Source organism: Microcaecilia unicolor, chromosome 7 (genome assembly GCF_901765095.1).
Source record: "Microcaecilia unicolor chromosome 7, aMicUni1.1, whole genome shotgun sequence".
NCBI lineage: Eukaryota > Metazoa > Chordata > Amphibia > Gymnophiona > Siphonopidae > Microcaecilia > Microcaecilia unicolor.
In genome coordinates this window covers 15,802,097-15,827,728 of record NC_044037.1, presented here as the reverse complement: position 1 = coordinate 15,827,728, position 25,632 = coordinate 15,802,097, and the positions used below count along the sequence as shown (strand labels likewise).

The following is a 25,632-nucleotide window of genomic DNA, read 5'->3' as shown; positions in this document are numbered from 1 at the left end:
TACTCTTGAGTTTGTAATCAGTGAGGCTCTTGTCATGGGTGGATATTCATTTAACTGCCTTTTCAGCTGACCATGTGGCGGCAGTCAAATCATTACAAGTCATTTTTTCTTAGTTGTCTCACCCTGCATTTAAGTGAATGGACGCTCATCCTTTCAGCGTTGCTACCTCACTGCGACTCTTCAGGGCTATCTCTTTTTTGCCTTCAGCTTCACAAACGTTTTTTGCTTCTTCCGTCCAGCAACACTCTTGGCGGAGACAGGGATAGACGCCATTGTTTAGCAGGGGTCTTTCTTCCGTCAACTCACTAGGCGTTGTCTTATATTTTAGGAAAAAAAAAAAATATATATATATATATTCCATCTTTCATCCATACCACACTTTATTTGGTCTTATGGTTTGACTCTTTTGTGAGTTTTCTTACTTAAGAATGCATTTTTACGCTTCAGTAGTTCTTTCTATGCGGCGGTTGCGTTGTTGAGCCTCGTCTCTCTTATTTGTTCTTGATTCATTTTTTGTTGGTTTTCATAATGGATTACTCTCTTTTCTTCTGCAGTTTTTTTTTTCCTGTTTTCTGAGGCCCGATATGGCTTCGTCCTTTGGGAAGTTCTCGTTTACTTTAAGGATCTTAGTCTCACAATCTTAATCTTTCAGCTCTCGTAGGTCCTCTGTTTGGCTTGTTTTCTTCTGGTGTCCTTTACGGTTTTTTCTCTTACAGCACTGTTTTTTTGGGTAGCCCTTGTTTTTTCTTTCAGAGCCTTCACCTAAACCACGGTTTTCTTTCAGGTTTTCCTCTTAAACCACTGTTTCCTAGTAGCCATAGCCTTTTTCTATAATGTTTTTCCTCTTCAAGCAGTGTTTCCTAGTAGCCATTGCAGTAAGTAGATCTATGTGTGGAATACTCCTACAGTTGGTTACTTCTTTTCGGCCTGCTGTAGTTTCGCGTTTTCACCTTGCCCAATTGGTGTTTTTCTTATTTGTTTTGTCCTTCTAGCCAGTACACGTATGGGTTTGGTTGTTTCTAACCCGCTATATCTCGACGGATTGAGGAAATGAGAACTTCTATTTGTCTTCTCACTGAGAGGGCAGTTCCACAGAGTATTACAACATATCTCACAATTTCAGAAGCGGGCCCTATTCTTACTACAGCGATTTTTGGTGCTCTCGGTGAGCATTGGTAAGATGGCCACCTACTCTTAGCTTCATTCTTTTGCTCATTGAGCCACACTACATGTTAGTTGTTGCCAGGAGGCGGCCTATGTAGTATGAATATTTCTATGCGGTTTTTGTAGGGTCCCTCCCTTCAGATTACTGCTTTGGTACTTCCCATCAGTCCAATCCTGGTCCGGTCCAGAGGGACGCTAAGGAAGGAGAAATTAGATCTTACCTGCTAATTTGCTTTCCTTTAGTCCCTCTGACCGGACCAGGCCCCGCCCAGGTTCTGTCCACTGTTTCGATTCTTTTATTCAGTATCAAGTGTATCCATTCCCTTACAGTTCGTGGAACAATTAGAAAAACAAAACAGATGTTTAGATACTGCTATGTATATAAAACTTTACGAGATCCATACCACTTCTCTGGAGGTTGCTGGTGAGCTCAGTTGCTGGAATATAGATATAAAACCTTAAATATGCCATACCACTTCTCTGGTGAGAGTTGCTGGCGAGCTCTAATACAAATGAGCCATACCACTTCTCTGGTGAGAGTTGCTGGTGATCTCTAATATGAATGGGCCATGCCACTTCTCTGGTGAGAGTTGTTGGCGAGCTCTAATACAAATGAGTCATACTACTTTCTGGTGAGAGTTGCTGGTGAACTCTAGTACTCAGTTTTGCCGAGGAATTTTGTGGGTGCTAGGATTCCATACGGTACAGAAGGTCTTTCTTTCTTTCCTGCTTTGTTATTCAAATACTGAGGCTAAGGTCACATGACCAGGGCTCCTATTGGCTCTCTAGAGTCAGAGTTTTTTTCTCAGTCTCCACCTGCTGGTAGGTGAGCACAACCCATCAGTCCAATCCTGGTCCGGTCCAGAGGGACTAAAGGAAAGCAAATTAGCAGGTAAGATCTAATTTCTTCTTTGCTTTCTTAGCTGCCGCTGCACTCTTGGCAAAGGATTTCAACATATCATCAATGATGACACCTAGACCCTTTCCTGGTCGGTGACTCCTAATGTGGAACCTTGTATTACATAACTATAATTCGGGTTCCTCTTTCCCACGTGCATCACTTTGCACTTGCTCACATTAAACATCATCTGCTATTTAGATGCCTAGTCTCCCAGTCTCGTAAGGTACTCTTGTAATTTTTCACAATCCTCTCGCGATTTAACAACTTTGAATAACTTTGTGTTTTCAGCAAATTTAATTACGTCAATAGTTACTCCCATCTTTAGATCATTTATAAATATGTTAAAAAGCAGCAGTCCCAGCACAGACCCCTGGGGAACCCCACTAACTACCCTTCTCCACTGACCATTTAAACCTACTCTCTTGTTTTCTGTCTTTTAACCAGTTTTTAATCCACAACAGGACACTACCTCCAATCCCATGACTCTCCAATTTCCTCTGGAGTCTTTTATGAGGTACTTTGTCAAATGCTTTTAGAAAATCCAGATACACAATGCTGACAGGCTCACCTTTATCCACATGTGTGTTCACCCCTTCAAAGAAATGTAATTGATTGGTGAGGCAAGGTTTCCCTTCACTAAATCCATTTTGGCTTTGTCTCATTAATCCATGCTTTTGAACATGCTCAGTAATTTTGTTCTTTATAATAGTCTCTACCATTTTACCCTGCACCAACTTTAGGCTCACCGGTCTATAATTTCCCAGATCACCTCTGGATCACCCATTAGTGTTGTGTTTCCCAGTTTGTTAGCGCCCCTTATTTGATAACATTTCTACATCTGTCTGTTCATCCTGGCCAGGTGGACGGTAGTACACTCCTATCACTATCCTTTTCCCCTTTACACATGGCATGTCAGTCCATAGGGATTCCAAGATGTGTTTTGTTTCTTGCAGAATTTTCAATCTATTTGATTCAAATCCCTCCTTAACATACAAAGCTATGCCTCCACCAAGTCGATCCACTCTATCACTACTATATAGTTTGTACTCTGGTATGACTGTATCCCACTGGTTATCCTCCTTCCACCAGGTCTCAGAGATGCCTATTATATCTAATTTTTCATTTAGTGCAATATTAACTCTCCCATCTTATTTCTTAGGCTTTTGGCATTCACATATAGACATTTCAAACTGTTTGTTGTCCCTATTTACATCTTTCTCATTAGTTGACAGTGTTAATTTGCAATCTTTTGTCTGATTTTTATTTAAGGTCACCTGATCTACTATGGTCTCTTTTGCAACCTTGCTATCGGGGTACCCTATCTTCCCTATATTGGTGATATCTTTGAAAGATACCTTGTTCCGAACCATGCGTTTTTGAACAACTGTCGGCCTTTCCCCAGTTTCTAGTTTAAAAGCTGCTCTATCTCCTTTTTAAATGCTGATGCCAGCAGCCTGGTTCCACCCTGGTTAAGGTGACGTATATAGTGACAGCAGATAAAGACCTGAACTGTCCATCCAGTCTGCCCAGTAGTCACATTCATTGTCAATTCATGATTAAATCAACAATGAATGTGATATTATATACTTGACCATGGTCTTTATTTAGAGTTTCTGAGAAATAGACCGTAGCAGTTTGCCAGTCTCTGTCTTTCTTCCAAGTACTGGAGTGGAGCCCAACCTTCCGGAATAGGCTTCCCCTTCACCAGAATGTTGCCCAGTTCCTTACAAATCTAAAACCCTCCTCCCTGCACCATCGTCTCATCCAGACTCCGGAGCTGTGCCTGTCTCTTGGGCCCTGCATGTAGAATGGGTAGCACTTCTGAAAATGCTAACCCTAGAGGTTCTGGATTTGAGCTTTCTACCTAAGAGCCTACATTTGGCTTCCAGAACCTCTCTCCCACATTTTCCTGTGTCATTGGTACCCACATGTACCAGGACAGCTGGCTCCTCCCCAGAACTATCTAAAATCCTATCTAGGTGACACATGAGGTCCACCACCTTCGCATCAGGCAGGCAAGTGACCAGGTGATCCTCACATCCATCAGCCACCCAGCTATCTGCATGCCTAATAATTGAATCACCAACTACAACAGCCGTCCTAACCCTTCCCTTCTGGGCAGTTGCTTCTAGAGACACATATTCGGTGCGAGAGGATTGCATCCCCTGCTGTGCTGGTCCTGGCTACAGGATTACTTCTAGCTGCACCAGGGTGATGCTCTCCTCATAGAAGACCTCCCTTCTCCAAGGCAGCACAGGGGCTGCCAGATTGGAGGTGGGACTTTTCTGCAACATCCCTGTAGGCCTCCCCTATGTACCACTGTCTCCCTCAGCTTGTCCAAGTCTGCTGCTCTAGCCTCAAGAGAACGGACTCGTTCTCTGAGAGCTAGGAGCTGTTTTCATTGAGAACATGTGTGTAACTTCTCACTAACTGGGAGATAATCATACCCCGTGCTTTCCCACTCATGGCAGGCTCAATGCGGCTTAGTTACTTATTTGTACCTGGGGCAATGGAGAGTTAAGTGACTCAGTGCAAAAGACTGGATAGCACCCCTCTCACTGCTGGACTACTGTCTACATATATTATAGAGTTGTTTAATTAAAAACTACTTAAGGTACTAGGGATATCAGATGAATATAAAGAGCCTTAAGATTGTTGTAATTTATTTAGTTTTTGCTTCTCAGAAACTAATTAAATAATTAAAACTCTAATGAAAGCTCCCCTCTTGTTGTCCTAAGTAGAATAAATTGACTATAAATGAAGAGTTGAGCTAGGGGTGGGTGGGTGTTAAGGAGGGTGGATGGGAATGAGGACATAACTAGGTCATACTGTGCCTTCTAGAGACTATCTGTTAACGCTGTGGCTGAAAATGAAGTTTTAAAACAAAGGGGAAAAGGGTATGGGGACTAGCTAATAAAGTTTACTTTTTTATTTTTTAATTCTACAATTCTATCCTACAGTTCCTCTTTTAAACCCAATCTTTAAGTTATCAAGCAGAGAATAAACTGTCACCCACAGAAATTTCATCTTCTCTCAGAACTTCTCAAGAAGAAAGTTATGTGGGACCTTTCCTCTCAATATAGTTTGGATTCTAAGGAGACAGACAAACCCTTTGAAGCTAGCCCAATAATCAGATTGGCCTTAGTAACCTTGCAAATATTCTACTTCCTCACACCTTAATTAACACCTAATTCATGTCAGTAGCTTTGCTACCTCTCCAGCAGGCAAGAACAGCAAATAACTTTCTTTTAGGACGGTTTAAGCCTTGCTACTATTCTTTTTTTTTTTTTATATATTCTTGGCTGTTAAATTTCTACCTCTAGAGAAAGTTTCAGTTTAAAACTATGGGGAAAAGGTTGTACACCATGGAAACTAGTTAATAATGCTTGCTTCTCTCTCTCTTATTTTATTTTTCTAAGACTGAACTAGGTTGTACTGTGCCTTCTAGAGACTATCTGTTAATGCTGTGGCAGAAAATATAAGTTTTAAAACTAAGGGAAAGGGGTATGGGGTCTAGCTAATAAAGTTTGCCTTTTTTTTGTTTTAATTCTGTGTTTATCAATATCCTACAATTCCTCTTTTAAACCCAATCTTTAAGTTACCAAACACAGAATAAAATAAAATAATGCCACTTTCCCACAGAAATGTCCTCTTCTCTCAGAACTTCTCAGAAAGATTCTCAGTGGTAGAGTTTGTTCAGCAATTAAGTGTAGTTGCCTACTAATTTGATAATCCTTTTTATGTTGTAGAGGAAGGTCTCCATGGAATTGTGAGTTGCACAGCATGTGGCCAGCAAGTGAACCATTTTCAGAAGGATTCAATCTATAGACATCCTGCTCTACAAGTCCTTATTTGTAAGGTGTGGCACAATTTTTCAAAATACTTGTCATGTTCAAGCTGTCATTGTTTTTGATGAACTGATTAGAACAGCAGCTTAGCCTGTCATAGAGCAGTAGTCATTTTCTGAGAGGGTGTTGACCTGGTACAACAGAGGGAATAAACCATATTGAGCTTGCTGACCAACGTAGGCAAGCAGGTAGATTTGAGTCCCTCCAGAATAAGCTGTGTGTGTGTTAAGAGCATTCAGCATAGATTCACTTATAAATATCCTATAAAACTTGTCATTCACAGACCTGTTACAAATATTATATGAGTGATGATATTAACCGTGATGCAGATGGAATGGATGAACAGTGCAGGTAAGCAAGTATGTTAGACTGTGGAATATTTGTCTTCGTTAGGTTCTGAAACTCCAGGAAAAAATGCAGAAAAGGGCAGCTATATTGTCTCAGTATAGGAGGAAACATGTGAAGAACAAACTAGCATAAATATTTAATTTTGCTAAATATTCTCCAGTGTGTTAGAGGAAGGATAATATATAAAGCTAAAATTGTAGGGGATTAGTTTATGGTTTATTTAAACTTGTTATACTACCCAAGCTGTTACAGATCTGGGTGATTTACATACTATAACCCCCCCCCCCCCCCCCCCAACACACACACATATCAATAAAGATAGAAAAGAAACTACAAATGTTTGATAGGAAAGGGTAACACACATAGTCTTTCATCATTCAAAGGATAGAGCAGGGAGTGAAAAACAGAAGGAGAGATTTGTGGGGCAACCGTAAACTATATTGAATAAGGAGAAATTAGACCTTACCTGCTAATTTGCTTTCCTTTAATCCCTCCGGACCGGCCCAGGATTGGACCGATGGTTTGTGACCTCCTTCCAGCAGGCGGAGACCGAGAACTTCTGACTCTGGAGCCAATAAGAGCCCTGGCCATGTGACCCTAGACTCAGTATTTGACTAACAAAGCAGGAAAGAAGAGAGAGAACTACCTTCTGTGCCCCTCTGGAATCAAAGCAGCAACAAAGCACCCATAAAATGTGCTTGAAAGACACGGCAAGACTGTATCCCATATGCTCACCTACAACTCACCTGGGAAAAGAGGTTTGGCATAAAGGAACACTGTACAAAGAGAGCCCCAATACCTTTTTTTTTTTTTTTTAACTATAAACACGAAGAACAGCTCCGTCCTAGAACTCCTAAGCAACTGAAGATCCTCAAACTGTGCTCTGGAACTATACACAAGAAACCACTCTTCAAAGAACACGGGGGAGGGACCTGGGCTGGTCAGGAGGGACTAACGGAAAGCAAATTAGCAGGTAAGGTCTAATTTCTCCTTCCTTAGCATCCCTCCACACCGACTCAGGATTAGGCTGATGAGAAGTAACAAAGCAGTAGTCCTAAGGGAGGGACCCTAGCAACCCATCTGTGAGGACCCGAATTGCAAAGACCGCCTCCTGCCGACACTGCACGTCCAGTCTGTGGTGCCTGGAAAAGGAATGCAGAGAGGCCCACGCTGTCACCTTACAAATGTCTGCGGGCGGCACTAAAAACCGCTCCGCCCATGAAGCTGCTTGCCCCCGAGTGCAGTGAGCCTTTACACTCTCCGGCAAGAACATAGGCAGAAGCTATCATCTCCTTGAGCCACCTAGAAATAGTGGGCTTAGAGGTCGGCAAGCCCTTACACGAACCATCCAGGAGCACAAACAGGTGGTCTGTGCGCCGGAAGTCGTCAGTAGCCTTTAGATAGCGCTTAAGGACTCTCTTAATGTCCAAAGTGTGCAATTTACTCTGAGCCTTCATGCCTGAGGAATACCCTAGGACAGGCAGGAAGACTGATTGGGAAAGATGGAAATGTGAAACCACCTTAGGAAAGAATGAAGGCACTGGACGCAAAACCACGCGCTCCTTGTAAAATTCTAAAAGTGGAGACCAGCAGGAAAAGGCTTGCAGCTCCAAGACTCTCCTAGCTGAAGCAATGACCACTAAAAATACCGCCTTGAGAGTTAAATCCTTAAGGGAGCAAGAAGACAATGGCTCAAAAGGAGGTCCCGTCAAGACGGAAAGCACTAGGTTGAGATCCCAAGCCAGAAGGACAGTTCTGACTGATGGACGAAGAAGGCCGACTCCCTTTAAGAAGCGCAATACATCTGGATGACTAGCCAACGACTTACCTTGCACCCTACCTCGGAAGCAGGACAGCGCCGCAACCTGCACCTTAAGGGAAGAGAGAGCCAAGCCTTTTTCAGAGCCCAGCTGTAAAAATTCCAAAATCTCCGCCATCAAAGCCCGGAAAGGAGAAATACCACAGTCTGCACACCACACCTCAAAAGTCCACCAAGTACGAACATAATTCAGAGACGTAGACAGATGACGCGACCGGAGCATGGTAGAAATCATCTGGGCTGAATAGCCTCTCTTCCTTAAGCGAGGCCCGTTCAAGAGCCAGGCCATAAGACAAAATTGAGCCAGGTCTGGTTGAGGGATCAGGCATTGTATCAGAAGGTCTCGATGAACCGGGAGACGAAGAGGAGGCGCGGACTGGAGATGCTGGAGGTCCGCGTACCACGGTCGGCAAGGCCAATCCGGAGCCACTAGAATGACTGGGCCCCCGTGTGCCTCAATCCTTTGTATGAGACGTCCCAAGAGGGGCCACCGAGGAAATGCGTACAGAAGATCGAGAGGCCACTGCTGCAAGAGAGCATCTATCCTCGCTGCCTTGAGTCTCCTCGACAACTGAGAAAGCGGGGAACCTTTGCGTTGAGGCTGGAGGCGAAAAGGTCCATCGCTTGGAGCCCCTAATGGTCCACTATCAATTGAAACACCAGAGGACTTAGAGACCATTCCCCCAGATCGAGGGTGTGACGGCTGAGAAAATGCCCCTGGACGTTCTCCACTCCCGCCACATGGGAATCCGAGATGGCGGTCAGGTGACACTCTGCCCATGCCGTGAGTCTCGCAGCCTCCCGTTGCAAGAGCTGACTCCTCATCTTCCCCCCTCCCCCCCAATCCCCAGCGGTTGACATAAGCCACTGCCATGGTGTTTGACAGGATTCGCACCACCTTGCCGTCCAACAGGCAATGAAACTCCTCCAAAGCCAGATGAATCATCTTGGTATCTAACAAATTGATGGACAGGGATGTTTTCAGGGGAGACCAGAGACCCTGAGCAAACCTCCTCAAGCAATGTTCTCCCCAGCCCCTGAGGCTGGCATCCATCGTTAGCGCTATCCACTGGGGAGACTCCAGTGGCATCCCCCTGGTGAGATTGTCCGCCCACAGCCACCAGAAGAGGCTGCTGTGCTCCTGAGAATGCAGTGGCAACCTCACTAGGAGGGTATCAGTCTGAGGGGGACCATCTGGACAGGAGAGATGCTTATAGAGGCCTCATAAGGGCCCTGGCCTAGGGGACTTACCTCTATTGTAGCCGCCATTGATACCAGAACCTGCAGATAATCCCGAGCACAAGGGACGTGTTTGCGGAGCAACCCCTCAACCTGAGACCGCAGCTTGAGCACTGCCCTGGGGAAGAAAAATGCGACCCCGCGCTGTGTCGAAGGTTGAACACCCAAGTACTCCAGGGACTGTGAAGGCACCAGACGGCTCTTGGCTGAGTTGACCACTCAGCCAAGGGACTGCAAGAACCGCGCTACCCGGTCCGTGACCTGCAAACTCTCCTGATAAGATTTCGCCCTGATGAGCCAGTCATCCTAGTACGGTTGGACCAGTATACCCTCCTTCCTGAGGGCCGCCGCCACCACTACCATGATCTTGGTGAACGTGCGAGGAGCTCTAGCCAGACCAAATGGAAGAGCTCAAAACTGATAGTGCTGGCCCAGAATAGCAAACCGCAGGAACTTGTGGTGAACGGGCTGGATAGGAATGTTCAGATAAGCTTCCGTCAGATCCAAAGCTGTTAGAAACTTTCCCGAGTGTACGACCACGATAACTGACTGAAGGGTCTCCATCCAAAAACTTGTGACTTTGAGGGCTCGATTGACTGCTTTGAGATCTAAAATAGGACGAAAGGGGCCCTTCTTCTTGGGAACCACAAAGTAAATGGAATACTGGCCTTGTCTGCACTCTGAGGGAGGAACCGGGCAAATGGCCTGAAGATCCAGGAGCCTCCATAGAGTGTCCCGAACAGCGCCCAATTTGAGGTGAGAATGACAGGGAGACTCTAGAAAGGTGTATGAAAGAGGCTTGGTGAATTCTAAGGCGTACCCGTCTCGAATAACCTCCAAGACCCACTGGTCAGTAGTAATGTGGGCACACTTCTGAAAGAATTGACAGCCGAGCTCCCACAAGAATCAGAGGTGAGGCCCACGCACCTTCATTGGGAAGGACGGGAAGGGAACTGGAAAGAGGCGCCTGAGTCACGACCTCCCCTGCTGGATCCTCGAAAGGATTGAGTTCTCTGGAAAAACCTGGACCTTTGTGCTTGAGCTCCCCGACCGGTACGAAACCTACAGAAATCGCTTGCCCGACCATGGCCAACAGAGAACCCCAACTAGCTGGATGAGGCCTATTCTCCGGGAGTCGAGGGACCTTCGTATCCCCCAAACTACGCACCAACCTATCCAAATCTTCTTCAAACAAAAGGGATCCCCTGAAAGGAAACTTACTCAACTTAGATTTGGAGGCAGCATCCGCCGAACAACCCCGCAACCAGAGGGAGCGGCGGGCAGTGACCCCCAAAGCCAAGGACTTGGAGGACGCTCTCAGCAGAACATACAAGGCATCTGCCAGGAAAGCAGAGCCCATCTCAATCTTGGCTACCTCTGCATCAATAGAAGACAGATCATCCGAAGACCTGTCCAGGACTCTTTCCGCCCAGTGGAAGCAGGCCCTGGCCACCAAGAAGCCGCAGATGGCCGCCTGTACCACCAGAGAGGAGACATCAAAACTGTTCTTAAGGACAGCATCCAACCTTCTGTCCTGGACATCCCAAAGGGCCGTTCCACCGGGACCGTATTACACTTGGTGACCGCTGAGACCACCGCGTCAACCACTGGAACTTTCAAAAGGGACCTGTCTGCATCTGGTACCGGGTAGAGGCGGACCATTGACCTGGCTGGATGAAAGGGGGAGTCCGGAACATCCCACAGAGCCTGAATAATGTCATGAATGTCCTGATGCATGGGAAAGGTTCTCTCCGAAGATCTGATTCCTTTGACCAGTAGGTCAACCTTATGAACCTCTGAGACCTGGGTTTGTTCCTCCTCAAAATGGAGGGTGGAGGAAACTATGGAAAACCACCCTCCTGAGAACCTCCAGACTGTACCAGGGACACTGCCTCCGCCTGACCTGAAGGCTGAGAGCAAGATGGGGGTTCCCAATCAGCAGCTGGTGCCGCCAGCAACATGGCGGGCTTCCTTGCCAAATCTGAAGGGCCAGCCGCCGAAGCGACCGGAGGAAGAGGCACCTCTGTCACATCAAGTGCCGGGCAGAACTTGCAGGTCCCAAGTGTGCCCACTCCCCGGCACTGGCAGATGCTACATCTTTTTAATTTTTCAGCCATAGCGCTGCAGACCCGCTCTCTCTGCACCTTTTTTTTTTTTTTAATTTAAAAACAACCACTCCAACGCGTAAAGAACCGTGGAAGGCAGAAAGAAAAACAAAAACACAATGAAACCACGATGGAGCAGCTTGCTCGTTCGTGCTTCGGGAACTCCCCCCCCCCCCCCCCACAAACTGCCGCTTGGAGGCAGGAGGAACTGAGGAGGACAGAAACGAACAACTAGACCACGACGGAGCTGCTTGCTCGTTCGTGCCTCAGGGAGAATTAAAAAATTTTTTTTTTTAAAGAAATAGAACTAGAAATACAAATAGAACGTGGCTGCCTCTCCCAAAAGCTACACACCTTTCCTCTGAAAGAGTGAGCTCTTCCCTGCACAGCAAAAGGGAGATGGGAAGGAAGAGGGGAGGGACCCGGGGATCCCCGAGTGTAGCACTCCAGAGGCTGGAGAGTAAAGACTCCTACCTACTTTCCCCTCTACAAAATATATTCCCCAAGTACAGAAGGTTTTTTTTTTTTTTTTTTAACTAATGAAATAGAGAGACTAATGGACTCACTTCCTTCCACCTGCTGGAGACTGAGAATACTGAGTCTAGGGTCACATGGCCAGGGCTCTTATTGGCTCTCTAGAGTCAGAGGTTCTCAGTCTCCACCTGCTGGAAGGAGTGCACAACCCATCAGTCCAGTCCTGGGCCGGTCCAGAGGGACGCTAAGGAATCACTGTTGCTGTTCTTATCGATGCTTGTGTCGCTACTTAGTGAAGTAGAAGATGAAATGTTAAGAGTACTTTCTTGGAATTCCTTTAGGTGGGTAGATCTAGAACTGATAGTATAATGACTGTGAAATATTATTTTAAATTTATAAATGTTAGCTTTAAAATTAACTGGATTATTTAAGCTAATTTGTTAAGGATTTTAGTAATTTTTACAGCTCCTTTCGTTGTGAATTTCAGGTGGTGTGCTGAAGGGGGAAACTTAATTTGCTGTGACTACTGCCATAATGCCTTCTGCAAAAAATGTATCTTGAGAAACTTGGGTCGGAGGGAACTGTCTACCATAATGGATGAAAACAACAAGTGGTATTGCTACATTTGTCACCCAGAGCCTTTATTGGACTTGGTTACTGCATGTGACAGTGTTTTTGAGAACTTGGAGCAATTGTTGCAACAAAATAAAAAGAAGATTAAAGAAACTGAAAAGAGCAAAATATATGATCATATGCAGAAACTTTCTCAAAAGAAAAGTTCTAACTGTAATGGACAAGACAAAAGTTTAGATAACTCATATTCTGGTGCTATAACATATACATATAAAGCACTCATGGTGCCAAAGGACTTGCTGAAAAAAGCAAAAAAAATTATCGAGACAACAACAAACTTGAATGCTAGCTTTGTAAATTTTTTGAAACACGAGACTGTAAATTCAGACATAAACCCCATGGTAAAATTGAGACAACTTAAGGCTTTTAAATCTGTATTAGGTGATCTCAGAAAGGCTCATCTTGCATTGGAGGAAAATCTTAATGTGGAGATTCAAGGTTTAGATATTAAGAATAAAGTGAAAAATACCAAAGAGATGACTACTATGAATGATAAGCAAGAAAGAAAGAAAAAAATTGAGAAGGAAGAACAAAATATATTTGAAAATGTAAAGAAAGGTGTTCATACTGATGAACATTTAGAGAGTGAGATGAATGCCAGCAACGATGAGACAGGACAGGTGGAGGAGAATAATGCTGATCAGGATAAGTCAGAAGACCTTGAGCTCAGTGAATATAAAGTTGAAAATGGAAGGGCAAATGATGGTAAAAATAAGTCTGCTGCTGAAAAGAACAAAGTTAATGGGAAGAAAAAAGAATGTGAGAGAGAAGAGCAGATGAGTAACAAGGGTCAAAAAAAAAGCAGTGAGAAGATCAAAACAGTTGATAGAAAAGAGAATGAAGATCCTGAAACTGAGAAGAAAAATGTTAGCAAACAGAAACACAGAGAGAGGAAAGTTGAACAAAGAAAAGAACAATGCTCATCTAAAGAAAAAGATATTAATCATATGTCTGAGTTGGAAGAGGTTGCAGACAATCAAACAGTTCGTCAAACTGATGGCTCTGATGAAGAAATGGAAAGTGATAAGCCAGTTCAAAAATCTACAGCAAGCAGAGAGCCAAAATATGAACCCAATTCTTCAGAAGGTCTAGACATGGACATTTTGTCTGTCCCATCCTCTGTTCCTGAAGATATTTTTGAAAACCTGGACTCCGCTGTGGGTGGGAATGCATCGGATTCCTTGAAGAAAGGGAATGCAATGCTACAGCAAGAAATGGCACTAAAGTCACCATCACCATCTATAAAAAGCATTTCAGTGCTTTCAAAGGGCAGCAAAGATGCTAAATTAAAGACGAGTAAATTAAGAAAAGAGTTGTTTGTAAAATTGACTCCTGTTTCACTTTCCAACTCTCCTGTAAAAGTTGTCCAAACGGAAGAGGGGGAAGATGAAGGCCACTGTGAAATGCATAAGGAGGATGAGAATGATTCTGTCAGACCAGAGGATGAGGAGAACTATGACTGCATACCTAAAAATGATTCTCCTTTGCAAGTAGAGGAGTTTGAACTTAGAAGATCCCCTCGAGTTAAAACAACCCCAAAAAGACGTCAAACAGATACAAATCCTGTGACATCAAATACAGATGTGGAAAGCAATGATACAGACAGTGACACACCCAAACAGAAGTCAAAAGTACAATCAAGAAAGGAAAAGCAAAACTCTTCAGCAAGTACTGGTGAAAGTACCAAATTTAAATCATTAGAATCCAAAAAAGTAAGAATTGTAGAAAAAAATGAAAAAGGTTTATCTGATTCAGATGATATGCCAGAGATCCTAAAGGAAGCTGTTATGATGAGTCACAGCTCATCAGACCTTGATAGCAATAATGAGTTACCTGAAAGTGTTAAGACTTCACAGGATTTAAGGAATAAAACACGAGAGAGTGAAAAAGGAAAACGAAAAAGAAAAGGCTCAAGTTCAGATTCTGAAAAGAATTGTGCAAAAGACAAGTCAACTAGAAATTCTACTGTAGCAAAGAAGAAACGCCAGAATGTTTCAGACTCCTCAAATTATGATTCTGAGCTGGAAAAAGAAATGAAAAGTTTAAGCAAAATTGAAGCAACAAAAAAATCCAAAAAGAAATTGCCCAAGAATGTAAAAGATGAAGAAAGTGCAGATTCTTCTCAAGATGATGATAAAAAGCATGTAAAAGCAAAGCCTGTGAATAAAGGAAAAAAATGTGTAATGGATAAAAAAAGTTTCAAGAAAGGACAGAAAGAATCCTCCTCCTCCTCAGATGCAGAGGAGGATGAACAAGTAGAGGAGGAAAATTCAGCGGGAGGAAGCAGTGATGAGCAGAAGATTAAACCAGTGACAGAAAACTTAATGCTATCCTCACCCGTTGGATTTTGTCAGTCTTCAGGTGTGCAAAAGCTCTTAATATTAGAATCCTAGATCGCTAAAGGATAGTAGGAATTGGGTAACTGTAATAGTATACTGGAGCTGAAGTGTGCAAGAACCCAAATTCTACTTGCTCTATACTGTTTTACTTACTGTGGTTTCTAAGCATGGCACTGACATTTGGAGAAAACCCTTAGGGCTTGATTCAGATAGTAATAAACTATGCATGATGCTTTACATGCTAAACCAGGCCAAAGTAACCACAACTGATGATTTGGGCCTTTTGGGTCTGAAAATCATTTTGTGCAACTGAACGCTATGCGTATTGACCTTTTCTGAATTAGAGCCTTAAGGATTTTTTTTCTTAAGCATAACATATATGCAATGGAGAATGTAAACAGATATTTGTAGTTCCAGTGAGACAACCACAGCATGTTTTTAATTGTACCCTATTTTACATAATATTATGAGAGCACTTTGTAATATGAAGATGTGCCTTGTGAAGGTTTTATAAAGATGCTGGGGAAAGAAGAGCCATCCTCTGTCAGCAGCAATGATAACATGGTGAATATTTGTTTATCTGCAGAGAAGGGTCCTTAGAAAATTGCCCCCTTCCCATGGGAAGAGTACTGTTCTGTATGCAGCATGCGGTGGTACTTCCTAATATAGAAAAGAATCAGAACTAGGGCTGAGGTGGGTAAGCACAAGGGGATTATTTTAAAATTACACGTACATAAGAGTTACCATACTGGGAGAGACCGAAGGTCCATCAAGTCCAGTATTTTGGTTTCAGCAGTAGCCAATCCAGGTCACAAGTACCCAGCAGGACCCCAGAAGAGAAAAAACAGATTTCATACTGCTTATCTCAGGAATAAGAAGTGGATTTTTCCAAAGTCCACTTTTAATAATGGTTTATGGACTTTTCGTTTAGGAACTTGTCCAAACCTTTTTTTTTTTTACACCCTGCTGTGCTAACTACTTTCTCTGGCAGCAAATTCTATGGCTTAATTACACTGAGTGAAGAATTATTTTCACCAGTTTGTTTTAAATATACTACTTAGTAGCTTTATTGTGTATCCCCTAGTCTTTACATTTTGGAAAGAATAAACAAGTGATTCATATTTACCTGTTCCACTCCACTCATGGTTTTATAGACCTCTATCATATCTCCTTTCAGTTATCTTCTCGAAGCTGAAGGGCCCAAACCTCATTAGCCTTTCCTTATAGTTGAAGTCTCCCATCCCTTTTATTATTTTAGTTGTCTTTCTCTGTATATTTTTTTAAAAATTCAGCTATATCTTTTTTGAGATGCATCTAGTTTTTGTAGGTTTAGTCTGTGACATCAGCTGGCTTCTGACTTTTAAAGGGAAATTTACAGGGAGTTTAAAAATTGCCTTGCAGGCCTATGAATATTTAGCACCTGTAGGGAATCTCAAGTTTACTATTGTACATCTTAATAGGAGGTTCTCATTTCTCAGAAATTTTTATGTTTAATGTCTCAGCTTTGTTAAATCAGCAGCTCATGTATGCCAAATTCTTTCCCTAAATAATGTGAAATTATCAGCTAAGCATGTTTGGCATAATTGATTTTCCACATGGAATGGCCTTCCAGGCTTGGTGGTAGAGACAAGTGACCAGAATTTATGAAATGCCTGAATAAGCCTAGAGGACACTTGATGAAAGCAGGAGGAAAGAGCCCCACATATCTACAGGAGTTTGTGACACTGCTATAGGAATGGAAAATTAGGAGGCTCCTATCTGCTAGCATTTTCTGCTTCTTTATTTAGACCGTAGCTTTCCAAAACAGTCCTGGTGACATCACATCCAGACAAGTTTTCAGGATGCTTATAATGAATATATATTAGGTAAACTTGCTTATACTGGCTATATGCTATATACAGAATTCTCATGCATATTCATTGTGAATATAGTGAAAACCTGATTACCTGTGAAGTCACCAGGGCTGGTTTGGGAAAGCCTGGTTTATACAAAGGAACTGTTTGACAACAACACTGAACTTATGTGGGAAAATTTTTGATGCTTATTTGTAATTTAAGTCCTACGCTTGGAGCAAAGTGGGAGGTGAGCAATGCATTTTGCACCACATACAGACACATGATCCTGCATGATAGAGGACCAGTGTTTATCAGGTTTCCTGTTGTTGGAGCCAGCTAGGGCTGGTAATGCTACAGAAGCATTGTTCACAGCCCAGTTGGCAGTGAGCCCCCCTGTTATCTCACATTAGTGACAGATTTAGGGCACATAATTGCAGGGTTTGTAGAAGGGCCTGATTTAGGACTGATACTGCAGTGGCTGGGCTAAGTATGTTAGGAAGGGAGTTAAAATGAAGAAATTCCATGGCAGTTCTGATCAAAAGCCCTTGGTTCTCATTTGAGCTGGAAATGACTGGATTCCTCCCTTTCCACCCCTCTCCCCAAAAGAAAAAATATTAGCATGGAGGTCAGCATACCATGGTTTCTACATTTATATTTAAAATCAATTATGGGTAACTGGAACTCCTGAAGGCACTTAAACTAAAGAAACTGAAATGGCTAAAACTATAATTGTATTTTAAGCACCTTTAAGAAGAACATTTTATTTAAAAATGTGAGGTATGAATATTCAGTATTTTATAAGAAGTTGTTCAGATTTGTATATGTAAGGTACTTTTTTTTTTTTTTTTTAAATACCTTTCATAAGTATCTGGTCAGATGGACAGTATGAATCAAACATATGGCCCTGTTTAGTAAGCAGCGTTATAGGCACATTAACATTTTTAATGCGCGTTAACCGTGTATGTGTATACAATTTCCTTATAGGCGCCTACATGGTTAGCATGCGCGCTAAGTGTAGGCGTGCTAAAAACACTAACGGACCTTAGTAAACAGGTCCCATAGGGTTCATATTCTAATTCAGGGATGATATTCTTTTTTTAAAGAATTTGTGTACAGTAAAAAGCTTATTTTATTAAAAGCTGCTTGCCAAAATAAAATATGTTTGTAGCTTTCCATGACAAAAAAAATGATGCAAATTACATAAAATCCATGTTTGTTTTTTACCTACCTCTCTGTTTCATCTAAGGCCAGTGAATGCTGCAGTGCCCCCTGCTTCATGTTCCAAGATTTTCCTGCCAATAGGCATTTGTTAGCAAGTCATTATAAAATGTATAAATAGATTTACCTAGGAATTTGCTATGCAGATTTTAATATTGTGCTGTGCACAACTTTGACTAGGTTTGTACGCTGTGCTGTAATAATGAGTGAAATCCAGCTTAGAAGGAATTGCTGGTAAGATTTTCAGAAGTGATGTGCTTCAAGCTTTAGTTGCGTCTTCAGGCTTTAGTTAGATGCCTTTGTTTTATACTTTTAATTTCTGAAGAGACTCAGTAATTGGTTCTGTTTCAGTATACCTGAAAATGACCATTTATGTGCTGTAGCACAGTGTTTGTATCTGGAGTGAGTTTTGGAAAAGGAAAGGCACACCAGCCAAAATAGCTTCAGAATGATCCCCTCATTTGAAAGCAGTGCCTTTATATTTTGGGTGCTGTTTACTAACAGCCCACATTAATGCTGTTGGTGCACATTATTTGCCACCAGGACTATTGCATAAAATGGGCTCTGTGGCAAATAATGCATGTTGTTAACAAATGGACCCCCTTTTGTGGCATGTTTCAGGATGGTAGCGTGCCTTGACCGTTGAATGTTTGCCATCACACTGCATTGAAGTGCTTTTTCTAATGGAAGCATTAATAAAATATTACTTTCAAGACACATCGTGTCAGTTTCCTCAGTATTCTCCCTACATTTGTGGTCCTGTTTTCTGTCCTAGAAATGACCATTTGCAGATTACATTTTTGTTTTAAAGTTCTTAACAAGGTGTGAAGATTTGTTCAGATGCAGTTATTTTGTTGAGTAAGCATGAACAAAAGTATTTTCCTGCTTCAGTTAGGATTATTGACCATGTTTTGTTGCATGGATGCTATGTTCTTCATGATTACTCCATAAAATATTGTTTTCATTACCTTCTATTAGCACCTGTGGTTGTTTGTTGGAATGGCTGTTTTTCTGTTGAGTGCATTAGCTTTAGGTCTGTTCTCTGGAATGCTTGTTGTGTGGTATTTGCCTGCTGTGTGTTTATGTACTTAGCAATGTTACCTTAGGAGAACCAGTTAAGAATCTGGAACGCAAGTCTCCATTTGTGAAAATTTAAAGAAAGTATTTTTATACACCTTTTAAGGACCTTTTAAAAGACCTACTGCAGAATTTCTAGTTTCATCTGCTGAAATATTTTGATGCTTTGCTTTTTTTTTTTACAGTGAAACTTTTTTTTACAGTTAAACTTGTTAAACTCTTAAAAATATAATTTAAAAGGAAAACAAATATGTTCAGTTTCACATTTTAGTATGAATGCTTTTTAAGTCTGAATGAGTTTCAGGTGGTTCAGGCTTTATTATGGTAGAGTAAAATTTGTATACCAACACAGTTCCCTGGGGGCTTAGTTTAGGCTAGGTTTTTTTCTCTAGATATGGGGAAAAATAAATTTGCAAAAAAAAACCAAACAAACCAAAAACCAAACAAAAAACAACCTATGGCTTCCAAAATGCACATCATTAAAAAAAAAAAAAAAAAAAAAAAATCAACCCTGCTTGAAGTTTCTCCCCAGCAGGTATTTGCCCAGATTTGTTTTTCTTTATTCATTCTTTCCTTAATTTAAAGCCTTCTCTAATATGCTTCATATGGCTCCATCCATTCCACTAATCTCTGTTCATGCTAGCTGTTATCTTTGTGGTACTCTCCTTCCCACCATCTTTGACTCTCATCCATTGCTGCATTTGTTGACTCCCATTGATATACTCTGTGGCTCTATGGAGGAAGATGCTTTTTAAAATATCATTCTGAGATACCTCTACTACTACTTAGCATTTCTATAGCGCTGCCAGGGTTACGCAGCGCTGTACAAGTTTAAACATGGGGGTAGCAATGGAGTGTGTCTGCTAAGTGTATGAGTTGGGCAATGCAGTAGACAGCATATATGTCATGGCAGGAGACGTGGCCCTCTATTCATGAAGCTTCACAAGAGATGCATACCTGATTCAGTTTACTCATAGGAATGGCTGTTCCTCATAGGCAGATGCATTTAGTGAAAATGCTATGCTGTTTGACAGCACCAGATAACTCAGCCATGACGATGAGCCAGTTTTGGGGGAAATTTTGATTTGGGTCATGAGTTCTTGGTTAAGATCAAACCCTGAACTTGTGTAGTTCTTTTGTCCTACAGACTGTGTGGCTGGGAGCATCTTATAGGCTAACATTTATTGAAGCCTAAACTTTTGAGGACAAAACTCCACTTTGTTCCCTTCTTTTTTTGATAGACAGTTGATTAATCATTTACATTGTATTTTTTTTCTTATACTTTGTATATATATATATTTTAATATGTTGAAAACAATTTCTAGTTAATATCCATAACTCGAAAATGAATGCTGGACTGTCTTCTCTTTCATTCTGCCCCAGGCATTTGAAATAGGACAATTGTGATTCTTTGTATGCTGCCATTGAATGGTAGTAATATTTACTGCCTGATACCTAGAATCATCAAAGCTAATAGATAAAATACTGTGAAACTTTTTCAAGGAAAATTGCCATTGGACTATATATTTATGATCTGTAGTTCGCATTGCAGTTTGATTTTTTTTTTTTTTTTTTTTACAGTGTATGCAACTGATAAGATTTGGTACTCTTAAGGGCCTGATGTACTAATCCATTTTCCCATATACACAAATTGAAGAAAACATTTCCTTTAGTACATAGGTCTTAGCTTGGTGCCCATTTATTTGCAAGCTTATTTTTTTTTGTGTGGGGGGGTACCCATTGCAGTCATTGCAACACATTTGTTCAAACCAATCAGAGGAAATTTTGATTGACCTTTGACTTGAGAAGAAATCAGCTATATAATCAGAAAACAACACTAACATAATAGCATGTCTAATACAGTTCAACATGAATATGAGCTCTCATTTCAAGGACACTTAAATGATTTTTGTCTCCTAAATCCAGGTATGCTGATTTTTGCAACACTTACTAGTTTTTAATCACTTAATGATCCTAAGTGACCATTGAATGTTGAGCCGTCTTTCTGGCTCTTATACGTTCCTTAACCATTTAAACTATCACATCTTAATTAATCTGGGTTAAAGTGATGTGATTTACCAATCACTAAAGAAATTAAAGATCAAGTATTAATGATCCAGCCTAAAAAGGTTGACTTGCATAGGCATCTGATCATTTTAAGACACAATGAAGTTTTGAGAAGTGGAGATTTTATTATGAACAGTGCTCTTGTATGGTGAAACGCTTAAATTGTTTTTCCTATTTTAGGGGATGAAAGAGAAAATAAATCGAGGCTTGCTGCCATGGAAGATGATGATGATGACGATGATCCTGAGAATAGGTATGATTCCATCCGTATGGACTTTAAAAAGGTTATAACACACCCTAAGCGTGGGCACAAACCAAAGCAACGGAACAGCAAGCAGGTTGTAAAAACCAGGACTTCCTGCCTTGTACAGACTCGCTCGCAGGCTGCCCGCAACTTTGACCGAGTGGTCAACAAACCACAGCTAAACCCCCGAAAAACAAAGCGTAAATAATATATTTTTGAAAATAACACACCTTGCATAGGGTGTGTTATAAAATGCACTGCAGCACTGTCAGTTGTATGTTCCCATGTATGTGTGTAAAAGAATGGAATTTTTTTAGTGGCTAGTGTTTACCTTGGCAATTCAAACTTTAGCTTTGATAAATGGGAATTTACTTACTTGACTGGGTTTTAAGCCTCTGTATCTGGCAGTGACGAACAAAATGTTTATAGTTGAATCTTATATTGCTGCTACCTAACTTGTTACAGTTCTGTTTCTTTAAAAATGTATTTTGTTGAAAAGAACCAAAGAATGTAGGTTTACAGGGAAGAAGCTTTTCATAGGTTTTTTCTCAGTCTGTTCAGCAAGCTGTTTTTAAATTCATCTGTGGATATGAAAGATTAATCACTAATGTGTTGATTTATATACATGGTCTTTAAGTTCTACTCAAGTAAACTTCTCTAGGACAATTTAGGTTTTCTAGTGTACATGAGACTGAACACCAAAGTAAGTAGAAATCTTACTGTACTGTAATATAAATGAGATTAAAATGCGATTTGCTTGACCAGCAAAGTAGATGGCACAATCATGCTTTTTAATTCAGAAAGATTCAAGGCCAATTTAGAGTTAATTCTGAATGTTAATTTTTGAAGCAGAATTCCACACCAGAAGGTGAAGACCAAGGGCAGTACTTTTAAATCTAAAATAAGCTATAATTTTTAATGCTTACTGTTAATGCTTGTAGAGACCTCAGAATTAAAAAAAATATTATAGCTGCTCAGAAAGGTTTCTAACTGGGCAATTAAAGCCTGATACTGTAGAAATCAGATTAAGCAGAATTTGCTTCTGCGTGTTCTTGTCATTGGATTATTTTATTCAGAAAGTACTTAGAAAATTGGAGTATATGCTCATACATATGAATGGGTGGCCTTAGTAAATACCTTATGTCTATTGTTGCTGTCTTACTGTGCAGTTGCCAGTGAAGGGCGCTGCCTTGTTTCAGAATCCCATCTGTTTAGGATTATACACTCAGTAAGTGTGTATAAGTTCCTTTCATTACTTTTCTCTGATTATTTAAAGAAAGTGAGGAAAAACTTCAAATACTCAACAGTTTATTGGTAGCCAAGACTAAATGAAAGTGGGATAATCCTAATCTTTTGACCTTCGCTGTATGTTTTATTAAAATTTACTTTCTGTGGGTACTTTCCTTCATATAAAATAATTTTATGCTGTATTCTGGCTTTAATTGTGACTATGCCTTCCCCCTTTTTTTTTTTAAATTGCAGTTGTTCCTCAGACTAGTTAGAGCTAGTCAGTGTAAAGTGACTTCTAGCTGTTTTTTGATGTCCTGGGGAAAATATTCGGAAGGCGGCCTTTTAAGAGGCTGGGTTTTAAAGTTGTACATCTGAGTAAATTAGCCTGTTGTAAATTTTCCCTCAGCACAGCTAAAAGGTGTATGCAGGGTTCACATCTCACATATGTTTAGGAGCTAGCTTTGTGGCTCCATGGCAAGTTCTGGGCACTTCCTTTGAAAGGGTGTTTTGGTTTACTAAGGCTATGGATTCTGTGGTAGCAGTGTTAACCAGTCTCTTGGAGTTTCTGGATGATGAGGGTGTGGGTTGGGTTTGTAGCCATGAGCAAAGGCAACACATCTGGTGGCTAGATTAGAGCCCTTGATACATGTTAAACTTGTACAGCGCTGCGTAACCCTGGCAGCGCTATAGAAATGCTAAGTAGTAGTAGTAGTAGTACTCTAGCATCAGCCTTGGAACACTGAGAGGATCTATTGAAAAAGGAAAAATCCCTAAGTGTTTGCAAGTGAAAGCTAAGTTCTCAGCACCAGTTTTGATTTGAACTGGAAAAAAGGAGAAACTACCAGGACCTGCTTCCCCCCTCCCGAGAAAATGTTCTGGATATGTGTAGGTCAATAGAGTAAAGCATACACAGAATGGCAAGGTTCATAGGAGAATTATGTCCCATTAGCGATGTAAACAAGTTCTCAAAATGAAAATGCATGGTTTCTTTAAAAATTGCTTACCAGATCTGTGTGTGCACAGATATCTGTGAGCTAATTGGCCCCTTAATTTGCTGCTCTAGAATCACAAATATAGAAGCTTGAGGGTGAGTGTGGAGTCTTGAAAGAGTGATGTGGAAATTAAAATGGATAGACATTTCTCCTAGACTGGTGTTTTTGTGTTTCTTCTGTCTTAGGACTTGGAAGTTTGTATAGGTAGAAAATGAAACAACAAGGCTGGAATAAGCATAAAATGCTTCTGGGTAAATTTTGGAAGCGAAGGCAAAAAAATTGGATAATATGTGCTCCCATTTGAAGTAGCAGTAGTACTGCTACAAAAATTATAATTCATTAAGCAGCTAAAATTTGTGTTCTGATTTTTTTTTTTTTAATTACTAAGAAGAAATGTGTTTAGAATGATTTTAAAACTATTCCTGTTTAGCTGTTTCTAGCATTATGAATTGGAGAAACTGAAAATGATGGTATATCGCGCACCATCATGAGCATTTGTCGGCATCAGTGAAGGGGATTTTAGATTTAGCTCACACCTTTTCTGCTGAAGTGACCATAATGGAAGAAATTTTTTTGAACATGTGTGGTTATAATAAAAGCTGATCTATTTTAAGTTTTTCCCCTTCCCTATTTTTGGAAAAAGACCTAGAAATACTATCAACATGGTTTAGGAATAGAATAAGAAAACCACAGTTTAATTTTTGTAAAGACCTTAGCAAGTCCTGCTTGTAAGAATTTGTGCTTCATTGGATTTGTTTTGAATTCTGAGTAGAGGATCAAATACAACAACACAGTATTCTGCTGTTCTCATTTACTGTTGATGGAATAAGATTACTTTAGACCCAAAAAGCAATGTAAAATGAAAGCGTTTAAGGGGGTCTTTTACTAAGCGGTGGTATTCCCAACATGGGCTTACCTCTCACTAAACCAGAAGTACCGCCAGGCTACCGCAGCAGCCCGGCAGTAGTTCCCACCCTCAGTGTTTACTCGAACGTAATTGAGCAGTGCTGCATGCCTCCTGGCTACCGCCAGGTTAGTGTGGGAGCCCTTACCGCCACCTCAATGGGTGGAGGTAAGCGCCCCCGCCCCTGAAATGGCCGCTCGGCTAGTGCTTCACTTGCCACATGGCCATTTCTTTAGAAAAACCCAGCCTTTTACCCGCGGTAAAAGGGGCCTCAGCGTGCATCAAAAACACTCACTGAAGACAGCACAGGCCTTCTTTTGCCGCAGCTTAGTAAAAGGGACCCCTCAGTGACATAACTAATAGAGCCATGACCAGAAACAAAGGAGGGTTCATAGTGATTATTTTTTTGCTATTACAGTATATGAAGGGAGTCATTTACTAATGATGATCTGTTGTCAGTTACTATGTTACTGGTTAGTTCAAACTATCTGCGTCTGGGCCCATAAGAGTAAAATGGACCCCCCATGGCAGATAGTATGTGCTAGCCATTAATAAATAATCTTTTCCCTCCCCATAATGCCTTAACTCTGTTCCTCACACTTCTTGCTTAGTTTTATTGATTTCTTTGGATGACAAATTCTACCAGATGTTTCTTCTAGATTGTTTAATTTATATATTTAAATATGGAAATATCCTCCGTGCACAGATGCCTAGAAAATATTTTTCTGTTGCCACAGCCCTGCATGATTATCTTATTTTATATACAAAATTGGTGCAGTAGAATAAGTTGTTTTTAAGTTTAATTTGAATATTTTAAAATATTTCTCTATATAAATTTGCATTTATTTTATCACCTTCTGTCCACTGCTTTTGTGTTAACTTTGAACAAGTTCTATATCTAGTTTTGTAAGAGGAGGGAAATGTTAAAACTAGAGATGTGCTGGTTAACTCCCAAAATATGGTTTGCAAAAAAAAAAAAAAAATGCCCATTGGATTATTCTGCTCTTTATGTGACAATAGTGCTCAAAGGTATATTTTGGAGTGGGAGTTTGGAGTTCACTTAAAATATGAAGGGTTGTTTTTTTATGTTTGTTTCTGAAGGTGCTTTCTGTGTTGATAAAATGGAAATTTTAATGCCTCTAAAAGAGAATATTTATTCTCCTTGTCCTATAGGTTATTGGTCTCATATGGTTTT

At 41.0% G+C, this 25,632-nt stretch overlaps 1 protein-coding gene across 3 annotated transcripts in view; it reads left to right on the top strand.

The window, feature by feature from the left end:
* Positions 1 to 25,632, top strand: part of ATRX (ATRX chromatin remodeler) — a 453,401-nt gene that overhangs the window by 141,537 nt on the left and 286,232 nt on the right. For all 3 annotated transcript variants that reach the window (XM_030208839.1, XM_030208838.1, XM_030208840.1), the window contains exons 7-10: positions 5,815 to 5,924; positions 6,197 to 6,264; positions 12,386 to 14,892; positions 21,248 to 21,320. In XM_030208839.1, the coding sequence (XP_030064699.1) occupies positions 5,815 to 5,924; positions 6,197 to 6,264; positions 12,386 to 14,892; positions 21,248 to 21,320 (2,758 nt within the window). The remainder of the gene's footprint in view (positions 1 to 5,814; positions 5,925 to 6,196; positions 6,265 to 12,385; positions 14,893 to 21,247; positions 21,321 to 25,632) is intronic.